This window comes from Thermobia domestica, chromosome 3, assembly GCF_964235325.1.
Source record: "Thermobia domestica chromosome 3, izTheDome1.hap1.1, whole genome shotgun sequence".
NCBI lineage: Eukaryota > Metazoa > Arthropoda > Insecta > Zygentoma > Lepismatidae > Thermobia > Thermobia domestica.
The window spans coordinates 100,945,890-100,963,422 of record NC_137456.1 but is presented as its reverse complement, the minus strand read 5'-3'; the positions used below and the strand labels follow the sequence as shown (position 1 = coordinate 100,963,422).

Here is a 17,533-nt window from a genome sequence, read left to right as displayed (position 1 = left end):
CAGTTCTATTGTGTGCTGGATGTGATAGTAGGGAATGTTATCTGTTAGAAAGAAAGAAAAAAAAGACCGAGTGTTCCCCGTTTTTCCCCGATGTGGTTTGAAAGCCATATTTGTATGTAGTAGGGTAATATTGTTGGGAGTAGTATTTAGGATAATGACTGTATTTCTTTGTTATTTCAGAAATGTCATACGAAACAACACAAAGGATGCTTCTGCAAGTCCTACGGAATATAGAGGAAAACAAAGAGACTAAAAGGCAACACTTGATTAGTTTACTTGAGAAAGAAACATCCACCGAATTGAGACTACTCCCAACAACATTACCATACTCACATATAAATATGGATTTCAAACCACACCGGGCAAAAACGGGCAACACTCGGTCTTTTTCTCTAACAGATAACGTCCTTTACTATCACATCCAGCACACAATAGAACTGGACTCGGCTGGACTCAAAATAAAACTCTATATGAAATTCAATATCAAGTATACCAATTTTGATTTTCGATCTAATTTTATTTATCCACATATTGACTGGTACATGAAATCATATTAGATTTCTACGTATGTGTCACGAACGACGATTGTATAACAATATTTTGCACAATCATTATTGACGCCTAACAACAAAACATTATTTTGTTTTTACATCATGAAATTTTCGTCTGCTACCGAGGTGGATACATGGCCTTTTTCCACGACTTAATCTTTCACAGTGGTACTAACTGTAGGACTAATTCTTACAAGCTGCACGAAAACCTACCTATTTCTGCACACCTTATATTTTTTCCTTATTAAATCTGTAAGGACCTTCATATTTCTGATAATTTCGAATTTTGAGTTTTGATCAGGTTTGGAGGGTGTCTGGACAATTGTGCTGTGAAAATTTTGTAACTATCGCCTCCCATTCGTCATTTAACTATCCCTTGTCTTTTTTTTTTAACGAATAAATAAATTTTCAAAAACCAGTATCTCTACTTCATTTCTAGCTCTAAATAAAATTTTTGAATCTTCTACCTGTGTTGCGTTTCTTTTAAATGCTTTGATATACCTGATACCGGATTTTCCGCTTTTGAATCTCTAATATCCTACTCTACTCGGACTTTCAGATTTCTTTTCGTTTTGCTTATATAACTCTCTTGGCAACTGCATTTTATTTCATAAATACCCGTTGATCGCTGACGTACTTGATGAGTTTGCGTACAACACAGCTCTTCTTTTGATAATGTCCGTTCCATTTTTATTCGTTGATGTTTCTATTCTTTTTCTTCCTGTTTTCAACCTCCGTGATCAAGACTCCAGAGGAGAGTCGAAAGCTTGGAAGCTTAAACGAAATTCAGGAATTACAGAAATCTGTAAGTAGAATGTGTAAAATAATAATAATAATAATAATAATAATAATAATAATAATAATAATAATAATAATAATAATAATAATAATAACATTCATGATTGTATCTGTATTTACTATCTAGAAATAAAAAAATTGAACTGAGAAAGTATACTTACTACTTGGAAAGAACTATTTTTAAAAGGATTTGAAAATTTGAATGGCTCTTTTTCTGTATATTCGCGTACACTTTTTTCAAAGTCAACGTATTTTGGTTTCGGAGGTGTTGACACGACAACAAACAAAGATCGTGCTCTATTGAGAAATCCTGGCTGCTGATTGCAGTTCTTCATTTCCCCAAGATCGCCAGACTCTGAAATGAAAAGGTAGAACATTTTAGAAAATATATCGCTAAATAAAATAAGCCAAAATATATGTTCCATTGTCATTACATTCTATAAACTTAAAAAAAAATTAATACTTATTCATGTTATAGGATACATATTGAATAATGAAAATAATTTCTTACCTTAGTATTAGGTTCAGGGAATTATTATTTCACGTTTTATATGAAAATTTTATTCACTCAATTAGTTATAAAATTGAGTCCATTACAACTCATGAACATTTTAAGTATCATGCCTGGATTAGCAACTTATGATAAGTCTCTTTTATTTCTACATACTTCTTAGGAAGAAAGTTTGGTTAACTGTGGTTAATGGATTTCTCTTAGAGCGTGTGTATTTAGTTCAGGGATTTCCGTTGGTAGAAAATGAACTTCTGGCTCTTACAATATTTTTTTAAATGTTATTTATTCATATTAAAGTAACATTTTACAATTCGTCTGGTTTACTGCTTGTCAAATGAAGGCAGATCTAAATGAAAAAGTGGCTTAAGAGTACAAAGCGACCATTAGATGCTTTATTCCTTTTAGAATTTCTGTGTTAAATTTGTATCCGATGATTTACGTCTCATTAACTTTTCTAGGATAGTCCAACATGTAGAAGATTGTTTTAACTATGTTTGGGATTACTGAAGAAGACATCAGAATATGCTGAAATGATTAAATAATAATTCGTTGAACCGGATTTTAAAGATAAGAAATTCTACTCATTTGAAACAAACTTATTTACAAGAACTATCCACAGTCAGTGGCGTAACTACTATGGCGTGAAACCCCGCAATGCGGGGAGGGGAGGCCGATACTCCAATGGGACCCTTCACCCTAGCCTCCTAATAGGTCGAATCAACATGCTTCTCAGTTTTGTATTAGTCGGCAATGTTCCTTCACCTTCCCTTTTTTCGGCTATCTTTGGCGGGTTTTGACGAGTAGGCATGCGCGCCGACTAATACAAAACTGTGCTCGAAACTGTGCTGCAATACATGGGTGCTTCGGGGCTCTAGCACCCACAGAAATAATCTTGTGGGTGCAGCACACCCACAAGACTTTTAGTTTGATAGAAACATGGGAGTCTCTGGCGGGGGGACGAGGGGGACGCGTCCCTCCCAATATTTTGAAGTACAAAATATTCAATATTTTATTTATTTAGTAACGACTGAATAACATATAAATAATAATAATTATATTTATTTGGATATAATATTCAGGCTGCGAAACGATTATGGCAGAATTCTTCATATACCTTAGGGGCTCCGTGAAGATAAGCAGAAAGGTAAATGGAATGGAAGATAATAAACAAGTTGGGCTAGGTGGTACCATTTAAATAATTTTCTTTGATGTCCCTCCCAAATTTTACATGCCAGAGACGCCAGTGGGTAGAAACAAAATAAAATAAATATTTCTCATCTGCCATTGTCAGAAATTAATAAGTAACTAAAATATTGAGATGGAAATTAAAATTTCTAACATCTAAAACATAACTGTTTCTTTCAAATGTGTTTGTGTAAAGGCAACCAAGCAACACACTTAAGTTAGTCACTTTGTAGCTTATGTTCACAACAAAATCCTTGAAAGTTCTTTACGCGATACCATTCAAATTATTAGATTTTATGAAGATTTTTTTCATTTTAATTTGTATATATGTGGTATTTTCTTTTAGTAACGGGTTGATATAATTGCCTCTTGCAATTATTGTGCATCATGTACGTTGTTTAAAGTATACACTTAATGTTACGATTACATATGTTGAGAATATTCATTACAGTAAGTTATCCTTAACCTTGGATTCAGGTTTGAACACGTTTCTTTTGGTTTAAGTTAACTGTGTTACTGACTAAGTTAGGGCAGCCCCACCGTATCCTTATAATACCGGTATATTTTACTTTATCACAGCACAACCCTTTATGACAATGTTCATGAAAGATTTTAACTAAAAGGAAATCAATCAAAAAATATCGACTTCCCTGAAAATATATAACACGTCCAGCCATTGATCTGCACCAAATTGATCTGAACCTACATAAATTTTAGAAAGTCGGCGCCGCTGCGTGTAGGTCAAGCGCCGCAAACAAAAAGGAAGGAAATTCAGTTTGGTTGGCTTTTATATGCTCTTATATTTTTCTTTAGCGGGAAATATTCAATCAAACTTTAGAATTAACATCTATATTAAACTATTTGATCTACTAAATTCACAGCTCCATTGTCATTTTACATCTTTGTGTGATACAGCATCCACATTTTCCTTGTTGTTTTCTGCCAATATAATTCATCTCGCTTATGATGAAATTCTAAGAAAACCACAGATACTTCAAGCAATTTAAAGTTGTGATATTGGTTCTTCGTTTCCGATGAAAGTAATTTGCTTTGTGAACAGCTGAAATCTGAAATAAGTGTTCAGAATTCTGTTTGACCTGCAAGGCTTTTAATTGTGAAATATAAGTCATTGGCATCTAGCTTTTCAGAATTTACTGCCGTGTATTTGTTGTTTTTGACGCTCCCTGTCTCTGTTAGTTCTGCGGAGAGGTTATTCTCAAAATTGAAATTAATATAAAACTATGTGAGAAGCACAATGGGTCAAAATAGCTTAAGTAATCTAGCATTGCTCTCAATAAATGCGGACGAAGCTGAAAAAATGGATGTACGGAAGTTAGTAAAAAATTTTGATCACAGGAAAGCAAGAAGAAAACCATTCAATTAATTCCTGTTGTTCTTCATGACAACTGACGTCACTGAATGCAAAGAGGGAAATCCATCATTCATTGTGAAGCTTATTGAATAAATTATATGTATAGCAAAATGGTTTTCATTTATGAATATTTAAGCCTAGTAGTTGCACGCATTTAACTCATTATTCACAGATACAGTGAAGTGTGGTTATTTATCATTCCACAAAAAATGCTATTAAGGCGGGGGGCCTTGGTATTCTCTTGTGGGGGGTGTGTGCATAAAACGTAGTTACGCCACTGTCCACAATACAAACTATATAAAACGTAGTACTACGTCTATCAATATAGGTTTGCAAGAAATAAATAAGTACATAACTTCCGTTAGCAGTTTTACTGGGTTTTATCCATTGTTTCCTTACGCCTAATGAACCATGAAGGTCCACATGAAATAGACAAGTCTAAATCCTGACTAGACTACGTACCCCGATTTCAATAATTATTCAATGGATGATTTAAACTGAACATCATTTAAACCCGAAAGAAATTCACCTTTTCCTTGCGTACCACAAACGTTTCGTGTGACTAAGCGATCCGCCTCGAATGAACAGGTTAAATATGACGTATTTCAGCCAGTATTTGTTGCTCATTTGTTTCTGCTGGGTTCCAAAGTCGAGCGCTGCTTATAGAACTTACAATGGCTATGTTTTATGTTGACTTATAAATATTATAACGAAAGAGCTAACTGCATTTTTTTTTTTTTAATTTCTATGAGGAAACTTTAAAGTGCAAATAGATGAAAGATAAAGGAAAGAGGAAAACTTATTTATATAAAAATAAAGTGAACCATAGACCGGTTCTATGCTTTCTTTACATAACACACAGTGCTTGGAACCGAAAATGTGAGTTTTAGATCGTTGCACTTAGGGTGAGAGTGAAAGTAACGAAATCACCCAACTCATTCATAAGGAGGGCGGGAAACAAAAAGGAACTGAAAAGAAAGAAAAAAGAAAAGCCATTGACTAAAGTTCCTTGCTCCTAGGTCATGATTAAAGGTCAATTGATATTAAGAAAATTCACCAAATGGCAGATTTTAATTAATAGCTATATTTGGTAAACTATTTTGGCAGGCTTTTAAATTTATTTACAGAAAATATATATAACTTGTAAAAGTTCTCCAAAAATTATTCTCCATTTACTGTTTTCCAGAAGCGGTACTCAAATACAAAACTCAATCTCATTTTCTAAACTCTAATTATATAGTTCTAAGTTCTGAGAGTTTTGTTTTTTGTGAAAATGGTTGTAACTGTATAGTTTGATACACTTTTCGACGTGTATGCATGTCAACCTAAAACTTTTAAGCATCTTTTTTCCTACAAAATATGAAGAATGGAGACCCTATTTGGATAGGTACAATCTTCGAGGTATCGAAAAGAAAAGCATCGAAAGTTTGAAAGCACTTTTAGCTACTTAGAGAACAAGTCTGGTACTCTTTTGTGGAAAGAGGGTTTTAGAGCAAAATTTGCTGTCTAAATTCTCAAAAAAGAAAACAAAAAAAAAAAAAAAACCTTTGTTTGAAATGAAATCGTTGAGTTTTACGTCCCACGGTTATGCCGGTTAGGCTAAAGGAGACGGTGATGATGAGATATGAATGAAATGGTGGAATGAAGAAAGTGGAAGGAAACGGGAAAACCCTGAGGAAACTCATGCACACGGTGTTTATCCACCACAAAGTTCACTTCGTGGGAGCTGGGATCGAACCAGGAACCCCATGCACCAGAGGTGAACGCTCTATCACTGAGCAACCGCAGCCACAAACTTTTTGTTTGTTTGTTTGTTTGTTTGTTTGAAGTTTAATACTCTCTTTTGAGCGCCCATGTCATATGAAACGCGGATTACGGTTTAACATTGGACGTGAACTGCCTACATTGCCTATAACACAATGTTAACTTTATGTAATCCAGCACTGACGAGTATTTAGGCTCTTAAACTTTTCATCAATATTTAAAGTATAAATCTCAAACGCCCTTCATCAGGATATTTTAAGCCAAATTCTAACGGTGTTAGTTATTTACAGTTTATTTTATATATAGCACTTTGGTGGTATTCATTAATATTAAATTTAATCTATCAGAGTTTTTTCAAATGATAACAAGACGATCTATGGCAATGGCAATATAATGTATCTATTCTGTATTATATAATATAATATAATATAATATAATATAATATAATATAATATAATATAATATAATATAATATAATATAATATAATATAATATAATATAATATATATAATGCTCTTTATGAATCAATATGAAATTAAAATTTATTTTTCCGATTAACAATATCTAGCTTCAGGAATCAGTCGAAAATTCGTTGAAAAAAAATTGTCTTTCTTGTCTAACTTTGTGCACCAGACGCTTCAATTAAAGTGCGATGTAATCTTAGAGAGTCAATGCTGAAATAACATTCTCTACTAAGTTGGATGATATTTTTTTAAATTGTTTTCTTTAATACACCAACATTGTGTACAATTTCGTTATTTTAAACATAGTACAATTTCTTCTGTATAAGTCCAATATAAAAACTCCTTACAGTAGTAGTATCTAAGTACACAATTATGTAATTATTTTTCTCTCAACCTTACACATCACAATGATTTTGTCTGTAAAAAACCCATGTATGTAAATCGGTTATTTTTTGTTAATATAACTGTTAATAATGTCCTCCCACCTTTTATCTAATTTCCTATTTCCGTATTGAGATCTGAGTTCTTATCTCAATAAGGCCGAGTTCTTGAGGCCGAAATGTAATAGACCTCCAATACATTTTTTTTATCATGACGTTATATAGAGATATCCTGAATAATGTTTTGAATTTTATTACATATATTATTTTATTATATAATTTAGAAATATCCTGAATGGTATGTTCTGAATTTTATTACATATATTACGCCGTGCCACCTCGCAAATTAAAAGAAATTAAGCCTATTACATTAGAGCTAAGAGTCCGGTTCTCAATGCAAAAAAAAATCTAGATGAAAAGTGGGAGGACATTATTAACAATTTTATTTTTTAAAAAAATTAGCCAATTCACATACAAGGGTCTTTACAGATGAGAACATTGTAATGTGTATATATATAAGGTTGAGCAAAAATGACTTTTTTTTTTTACATGGATACTAACTTCATTGACTTTTTATAATGAATTTCTTATATAATGTTTGCACATTAAAGTAGTTTTTTTTTTTAAAAAAAAAAAGGTTGACAAATCTAAATACAGAATTGTTATGGCAATGTTGACTCTCTAAGATTAGACAGCATTTAAATGCATAGAAGCTTCTGGAGCTGAAGGTTTGATAAGAAGACACATGTTTTAACGAAATTTCGACGCGTTCCTGAAGCTGAGTAGCGTTATCCTGAAATGTAAAGTTTTCGTTTCACACTGTTTCATAAGGCGCACCTACAGTCATATATAATATACAAGAAATAATTACATTACGTTGCTACATATTGTTTTATTACCATTTGAAGAACTGTCATAGATTCATTTTAAAATTAACGAACCCAACTGAAGTGCTATACATAAAAAATGTGAACAATCAACGTCGTTAGAATTTAGCTTAAAACATCTCGAAGAAGGTCGTTCGATATTTACGTCTGAAATATTGATGAGAGGTTTAAGAGAAGTCAGTTACTTTATATATATATTCCCACCGAGGAACCAAACTATTTGTTAAAATATTCAATAAATCATCAATTCCCTATTGATAAGTGCATGCGTACTACTAATACCTATTGTTGTATTTTAAAAATTAAATTTAGGGGGGTCTTTCTCACAGGACAGCTCAATAATTTCTTAATTTTCTTTAGAGTTGGGAAGGAAGTATTGTATTTTGGGTTTTCTATTGCGGAACTAGAAACCTAAATCTAAAATTTGCTGTCTAAATTCTCACCAAAAAAATACATTTTGTCTGTTTCTAGTTTAACGTTCCTTTCAAGCGCCGATGTACATGAGACGTCGATCTACAGTTTAGCGTGGGGCTATCCATATATATATATATATATATATATATATATATATATATATATTCCCACAAAGGAACTAAAAGTATTCGTTAAAATCTTCAATCAATTGATAATTTTCTATTGACAGCTGCATGTGTATAATCATGTTATAATCTAGTACAAAATACTTACTCCAAAAATATTCAATAGGACGAAGCTCATAAAATGTAAGCATGTCAACATAGATCACCATATATTCGCCCTTGTCGAATAATTGTACTGCTTGCATAGATGTCATGAAATCAACAAGAGATGTAGAAGGACCAAAGAATACGTAGACTGGAAAGAGAAAGAAAAATACCACAATTCTTTTTCTCTTTAAACAAAACAATACGTACACACTTTACCTGTATATTCCTAAGTTATCAGGTATCCAAAAAAAAAAAGTTCGTGTTGTAGCAAAAAGTGAAATTCACCCCGCTAGGATAACATGTGATCTTGACATTCACGTCAACCATCAGTCATTGGAGAGTTATGAGACGTACCGAAAGCAGTTCTGTAGGAACTACAATGCTCAAGTGAATATGTCAGTGTCAAATGATGTTTTACAACCGTGTTCACTGTATGAGTATAAATTGGGCAGCAACGCTGTAGAAGCTGCTTGAAAAACATTACGCGTTTGGAGAGGCATCAGTGAGTGAGTGAAAGTGGTACACAGGATTTGCATCGGGAGGTGAGAACCTCCAGGAGAAGAACTGACCGTCCATCCACTATCGACGAAAGTAATCTACGTAATGAGCAAGGAATTTTCTCAAGGGTTTGGAGCATAGGAGGAAACCACTCGATTGTATTTGCATAACCTTGGAAAGGCATGGAAGCTCGGAGTTCTTTACATTTTGACTGAGGAAAACGAATTCCAGTGGCTCACCATTTGCTCTTCATTGCTGACATGCCACAAGAAAGACCCATTTCTGAACCAGCTATTAATATGTGAATATACAATAGCCGCAAAAGAAAATATCATTGGTTGTTCTCCAGGGACACCATTTCCGGAGGGCAGGGGTAGAGGGCTTGAAAAGCACATACTTTTAAATAATTTGTATATTAATATACTAATAAAAAAGAATGAAACTTTTACGTCAGTGAAGAATCTTGCCCCCTTCCCCTCTCCCTGGCAAAGTCTAAAATGACGCTATTGGTCCTCCCCTGGTTCTGTGGCATATGCCGCCAATCAAAACATTCATCAATAGAAAGTACTGCTCTGTGTTTGGTGGTGCACTAGTATTGTGCACTTTGAATTGATAGAAAGTGGCCAAACCATCACAACCTAGGTGCACTCATCTCACTTGCAATGAGTTGGACCTGCACTACGTCAGAAGCAGCCAGCACTAGTCAACAGGAAAGGAGTGATCCTTCTTCAAGACAATGCCAGACCTGATACGGTGAAAGCAACCAAAGAGGTGATCACCAAATCTCATTCTCCTTACTCCTCGAATGTTGCTCAACCCGACTATCACCCGTTTTTGATCATACATAACTATTTGCGCCTGCAACAGCTCAGAAACCGGAATGATGTCACGCTGGCGACAGTAGAATTTTTTGAATCTAAGGACAGAAACTTCTACAAATGCGGAATGTATTAACCTATAATTCATTGAAACCATGTAATTAAAGTTGTAAGAGATTATTTTGCTGAACAAACTGTATTTGCACAAAATTATTTGGCCGTTATCTCTCATAGCAGGAAAAAGTACGAACTTTTTAGGATACCAGATACAATTATTATACATTGATTATAAAGCATCACATTATTTGCTTCTCTATATATAAAGCATCACATTATTTGCTTCTCTATATGTGATGTTTTATACACGAGTTAACAATTAATAAGGAGCTAAGCTACAAGGTTTGAGAAATACAAAACATCAACCAATAACAGATTTTCATCCCTCTCCTTACAAGAATTTTTCTCACTCTCCGATCCCTCTCTCCCCCACTCAAAAAAAAAAAAAAAAAAAAAATCAGTCGAATGAGACTATTACATTGCACAGTTCATAAGTATAGAACGGGACAATCTTTATCCACAAAAATTATGACCGACAAGTCAAAATATAATTCTGTTACACTAGAGTTGTTAGAAGTCCTGTATTTATAGGATCGTACAGTATCTTAGATTCTATTTTCCTATCCTGTATGAAGGTTGTACAAAACATTCCAAATTAGCATATAAATACACTGATAAAGACCGTTGTTAAAACATCAATTAGTGTTAAAGAAGATCTTATGAAGCTCATAAAAAACCTATTAACCCCTTCAGTGCGTAATTTTCAGATGCGAACCACTGTAAAAAAGTGTAGTTTTTTGAGAACTTTGGATGTAGATTCTAAATCTGTTTCAAAATCATTTACATCAAAATCACTAATTGATAACTCTTCCTCGATGTCAGCATCGTTGAAATATCGTTTTGAAGCCATTACTGTACTGTCTGCTCTCAAACAAAACAAAGAATGAAAACTATATTTGACGAAGCCCAAACTCTATTTTAATTTCTTTCTTTTTTTTCGTCTTCTTCTTTTAATTAAGCAACAATTGAAACCAGCTGAGCGCAAACTCGCTAAATATTGTCGGGATAACATTACTCATACTATGGGCAAGTATATTCGCCATACGCAATACAAAAGAGCCATAGCAAAATGAAAGCGTATATATACGCCATCCACACTGAAGGAGTTAATCAAAATGGTCTACTAATTAAGTCTACTGTTGAAAAGTTAACTTACTATATTTTAAAGCCAAAATAATTTATGTACTGAATGTATATTTAGAAATCTGCTTTTAGATTTTATTTAATAATAATAATACATGGTTCTCCATTGTACATATACAGGGTTCCCCATTGTAAATACAAGACGCGCGTTGTCAAATAATATTAATGTACATATCTGACAACCTAGTTATTATATATATATAAAATGCATTGTCTTGCTCATGAGTCATACTGGATCACTATAAACAAACACAATTATGATTGTATAACACTTACTTCGAGTTCTGTTCTTCGTCTCTTGAACTACGTCATGCCACCAACTATCGCTGCCTGTAGTACCAGTACTATAGCTCTTCGAATGGTTGATGGTCATGTTGTTCCTCTTGGCTTCCATCGTAAGAATGTTTATCACCTTTTCTCGGCCTTCATCCCAGATCAAAGAAAATTTCTTCCACCCGTAATACGTCAATAATGCAATCACATACTTCGTCACCTGTAATCATAAATAAAATTAGATAAATGCTTCCTTCCAAAATGTATTATTATACTCTAATTGTGCTTTGTCCATGGTTATCCCTTATATAACTAGAAGAACTAAGTTTGCACTCTAGTTTGAGAAATGAAACTTGACACTATGCAAGTAATGCTACTTCAACTATAGGGTATCCCACTCGCTTCCAGGGATGGATCGGGTCCGTCAAAAAGGCGGTGGAAGGATGCAGATATATGGGAAGGCCCTATACCAGTTGTCTAGAAAGGGTGTATTATGCCATTTATAGGTATCTGTTGCTATAGACATCTCATATTATGTCTATAAGCACATATGATTTTAACTATAACATAAGACATAATTTTGAAATAAAGATACTTCTAAGAAGAGTGCTGTTTTAGTACGGTGTTTTGCTGCAGAATACAGCAGCGACATCCTGGCAATATAGCTGTAATTTTAGGTTATTTAACTTTACACGCTCTTTGAAAATCGATTATGAATAAAGATACGCAAGTTACGCGAATTACTATGCGAATTATCAAGACATCGCAACAAAATTTGAAGATTACCTACTTTGCTGTATGAAAGGAAAACGAAGAAGCGATGTTATGTGTGGGAGGGCATAGTTGGTACGATCAGACTGAACTGATGCCTATAGCATATTCATTGCCTGCCTCAGGCAATACCTCCCAACTACATATACGGGGATGTGTCACACCTTTGGGAAAAAACACTGAATGATAAGAATCTATCAAGTCTTTGTGAAGCAATTGGATGATAAGGAACTCTTGACACAGAATTTCAGCACCTTGTAGCAACACGTCATACGATCTGTACTAGTATGCTTAAAATTGAGAGTCTTTTTCGATAACAGAAACATTTCAAAGGGATTTTGCCCTCTACGATTGTTATCAGTCGCCATTCAGTTACCTAAAATGTCGACTTTACTAACACAAACTACGTATTGAACGGAAACATTATTCAAGAAATTCCATGAACATTTCTGAAACTATGCTGATCAGAACGTCCTAAACTGCGTCCTATTCAGTTCTGCCGGCCACCAATGAATGCAATTTCCTTCATAGTCTGTGATGTAACATCCTTTCTCACACATTAAAATAAATCCAGTCTGAGTTTCGTTACATTACTACCATTAGTGTCCAAGTAATCTAAAGAAATGTCAGGTAAAATAGTGATCGGGATACTCTGAATTAAAAACAAGGAAAGAAGTACATTACCAAGTACTTTCAAGATTTTTCTATATGAAACAAATAAACATTAAGTCGCTCTTCTCAGCACTATTCCTGAAGGAAACTTAATATTAAATTGACTAATTTAATTTACTAACAACTAATATATGTAGGTATATCATGAAAAATAAATTACTTTCTATGAAATATGCTTTATGCTTTTAAAACTTCCAAATATTACATGGAATTAAAACTATGTTCTGTTCTATCTTTGCTTTTAGATTATATCAACGAACAACATACATATCAGTCAGTGTTCCATTATGTTCTTCAATGAAGATACATTCCGGAAGAAACACTGAAGTAGCATTTCTATTTGAGTTCTCGTGAAAAGTAAGTGTAACACAAGGAAACAGCAATGGATTATCTATTACGGCATTTCTCCTCAAGATTTCATGAAAAATGAATATTACATGAGGGAAAAAAAATACAAGAGAATCTTTCCTTAAGTTCTCGTACAAAATGAACATTAAGCGTATAAAAAAAAAAGAAAAAATAAATTTCTACTGTATTATTCCTTCCTGTTTTCCTAGAATGTTAACATCACATAGCTTTGGTATACGAATGTTATATTACGGTAGAGGTCTGCACGAGTCGGAATTTTTAGCCCGGGCCCGGCCCGGCCTGTGAATTTAGAACGTGAGGCCCGACCCGAGTCCGAAATATGTTTTATCATTTAGGCTCGATCCCGGCCCGAGCTCCTGTGATAATCAAATGAGCCCGAAATAAGCCGGAATTACAGAAACTTAACAATTCACGCAAAAATATTTTTTTATTTACAGAAATTAGAGGTTTAATTTTGCAGTTGTACTTTAAAAGTTCTCCAGAAAGAACGGTGCAATATACATCGTTATACAGTATTTACAAAGTTAGGCCCGAGAAATATGTTGTATATTTAAAAATTCACAGCTCGAGCTGGCCTGGGCCCGAAGTGATAGCTTTGAGGCCCGAGCCCGTGCAGACCTCTATGTTACGGTACTAGTCTATACAACAGCTATAGCACAGTATGATTTATATTATGTGTCATTGAATCACTCGAATAAAGAAGAGAAAAAGGTGTTATTGCGATTGTTTTCTGAAAAAATGCACTTTTTAAATCTTTATTGGGATCATGTCGTCGCATGAGAACCAGAGGAACGTAACTCCAAAAATGTGGATTTCGTTTCCTTCATGTTTGGACATAATTTTGAAAGCCCCACTTGGTGTAAATGGAACGTAACGCCATCTGTTCTCTTGTCAATCATCGTTATAATGTAGCTCAATTACCATCTTATTAAAAACACATCTTTCTAAAGAAAACAATATTTTTGTCCTCTCGCCTGTAAACCTACGAAAATGGAGTTACGTTCCTCTGGTTCTCATGCAACGATGTATAAACGCTAAATCATTTTTTTTTTCTAAAAGGAGCAGCTTTTCTCTTTATTTCTTATCTTTTTTCTTCTGTGTAGATCAATACTGAAACCGGAAGTTGTAATGAGTTTCTATCTATTGGTACTTCCGATTTTAGCAGAAAAGTCAAGGATGAAGATGAAATCTATTCTTGAGACGCTTAATCGACTGCAGGAAACCGATTCTCACTATCTATTACCGTTTCAGTTTTATAGCGATTAATGTTAAAATCAGAAATCATTTATTTCTATTACTTCCGGATTGAGCATCATCTCCAGCAACGAATTCGATTCCTAACTTTCGACCTCTCTACTTCCTGGTTAAAATTGATGGTAGTCTATCACGTTGTTCTTCAGGTGTTTTGTATCTCGTACGAACTGACGGACGAACACACGGACAAAGAGGGTAAATATATAAAGGAGTTTTGGTAAAGCAAACGGGTAAATATATTCCATAGCGGAGTTTTGGCAAAGTAATTGGATAAATATATTACTGAATTTTGGTAAAGCAAACGGATAACTACATATAACGGAGTTTTGATAAAGCAAACAAATAAATATATAACGAACTTTTGATAAAGCAAACGGGTAAATATACAGTATAACGGAGTTTTCGTAAAGCAAACGGGTAAATATAAAACGGAGTTTTGGTAAAGGAAATAGGTAAATGTATAACAGAGTTCTGGTAAAGCAAACGGGTAAATATACAGTATAACGGAGTTTTGGTAAAGCAAACGGGTAAATATAAAACGGAGTTTTGGTAAAGCAAATAGGTAAATGTATAACAGAGTTTTGGTAAAGCAAACGGGTAAATATATTCTATAGCGGAGTTTTGGCAAAGTAAATGGATAAATATATATAACGGAGTTTTGGTAAAGCAAACGGATAAATATATATAACAGAGTTTTGAGCAAACAGGTAAATATATAACGGAGTTTTGGTAAAACAAACATATAAATATATAAAGAAGTTTTGGTAAACCAAACGGATAAACATATAACGGAGTTTTGGTAAAGCAAGCGGGTAAATATATAACGGAGTTTTGGTGAAGCAAACTCCTTATAAATTAACAAGCTTGAACACAGTATATTATTCTACCATGAAATTGCTACTGTTATGATTTCCATATATGATCCCACATTACACACATACACATAGGTGTATACCATTTTTTTAATTATTGTTTCTTCGGTTACCATAGATATGGATAGACTCATCCTATTGAATTTGCCTATCAAAATATTAAAAACTGGTCTCAACTAAATTCATTAATTAAATAAAACCAAACTAACACTTGCAACAGGTCTTTTTTGATTTTGCTTGGACGAACTACAATTAAAGAAAGCACTTGATTGGCTAGTTAACCAGAGATGCCTTTTTCCGGCTTTTTGTTTGTAGGGCATATATGAGTCTACTCATTTATCCCGATATGTTTGGTTGGGTTGCGAACTTTAATAACGAACGAAGAAGAGTTAATTAGTGACATGTAAGCAAGACTTTACACAAATAAAGCGTTGTCAAACTGTCTGAACTTTTTCTCCGCTTGTCTGCTGATAGGGAAAAATACGGTAGCGTGGTTACGAATAATGAATCACAGAAAGTTCAAGCAAACTCTTAGTATATAGAGCTGCAAGAATTATATAACATATAGCGAATGTTCTTGTACTGTATTATGTGCATATAAAATTTGAATATTATATATATATACGGTGTACAGGGTGTTCATGAACTATAGAGGATAATTTCTGGAGGTGTGCAAAGAGTAGATTACGAGTGACAGGCTTCTAAATTCTGGGGAAATTTGGCTTGATTGGTCAGTTGATCCTTTTCACATACGAGACGGGGCCTAGTTTAAAGTTCGAATCCGAACTATCGTAACGCGTTCGATTTTTAAAGCATTCGCTCACCAGAAATGTAATCAGGGACCCCTTATACCAGAACCGCTATGTGCTAACCACTACACAAACGGGCAAAGCAAATTCAGAAACACTAGTTAAGGGTACATGATGATATTGATATTTCATGTGCCAAACACGCTGTCTATAGAAATATCGAGGCAGAAATTCATCTCGCAGACTATCTACAAGGAATGGATTGTCCTTATGAAAAAACTATTAAAAATCTATTTAGTTGAGGCCAGAGGAATATAGTAACAAATACCAAGTTGACATAAAGCAGATAGTTTAAATTGTTGAATATTTTCATAGCAAGTGGAAAATTGGGAGTTAGAATTCTCGACAATCCAGCCATAGATTTATCTGTGATTTTAAATCTTGTTCGGTATTTATGTTTCCTTCGGTATTTTGTTCGGCTGGCCTGATAAAGATTTTACACTTATTCGACCGAGTGTTTCCACCGGCAATCGAACCTAGAATCGCTCACACGAAAGACGAGATCGTTAGCGTATAGCCTACACTACGCGAGGACACTTTTATTCTTAAAGAATCAATATGTGATATACATTTATATAGTATGGGATTAAGGTAACTTGCAAAATAGATAAAAAATAAAATAAAATAAAATAAAATAAAATAAAAAAGCATTATGTTCGGAAAAGCACTTCTCCATGGAAACTAGACAAAGATATTGGATGGCGCGACAACTTACATGAATGTGATTCTAATTGTCTCCAGTTCGTACTCTCGAATCATTGTATCATGAACACACATAATTACATGCATTATATGTGTCACTGCAAGGAGTATATGTGTGTCACTGTTAGGATTAAACGTGTCGCTGCTGAGACCGTGTAAGTCACAGTTAGGAACATGTGCGTCACTGGTAGACTTATATGTATGACTACTAGCAGTATGTATGTGTCATAAGAAGACAATTATTTTTTTTCACATGTGCAGTACATAAATGATCACAAGAAAATCTGTTCTAACAGATTTTTTTTTTTAAATATCAATTATCCTTGGCAACAAACAATTCCGGCAGTTTTTTAAATATACAAGGTGGCCCAAAAGTAGGTATACAGTTCCGTACTGACCATCTCACTGTAATTTATATCATTTTTTATTGTTGTCAAACAGGTAGACCTAGTTTCTTTATTATTTGTTCTTAAGGTTCCTGTGAACTCCCCCTTGTCCGAGCACTTCGCCTTTTCGCCACCAGATGCTCACTTTTTCATTTAGCAACCACTGCTGGTACCTCTACTGGGAAGAACTGAAAGATCGTACCGCTCAGTTTGAATGTGTCCAGGATATCCACACTTGAAGTGCGCGGGGA

The 17,533-nt window shown here is 34.1% G+C and overlaps 1 protein-coding gene across 2 annotated transcripts in view; it reads right to left on the bottom strand.

Annotated features, from left to right (window-relative positions):
* LOC145680629 (receptor-type guanylate cyclase Gyc76C-like) overlaps positions 1-17,533 on the bottom strand; it is a 777,573-nt gene that overhangs the window by 49,197 nt on the left and 710,843 nt on the right. For both annotated transcript variants that reach the window (XM_081751318.1, XM_081751319.1), the window contains exons 4-6: positions 11,451-11,667; positions 8,600-8,746; positions 1,511-1,704 (exon numbers count right to left, since the gene is read on the bottom strand). In XM_081751318.1, coding sequence (XP_081607444.1) covers positions 1,511-1,704; positions 8,600-8,746; positions 11,451-11,667 — 558 coding nt within the window. The remainder of the gene's footprint in view (positions 1-1,510; positions 1,705-8,599; positions 8,747-11,450; positions 11,668-17,533) is intronic.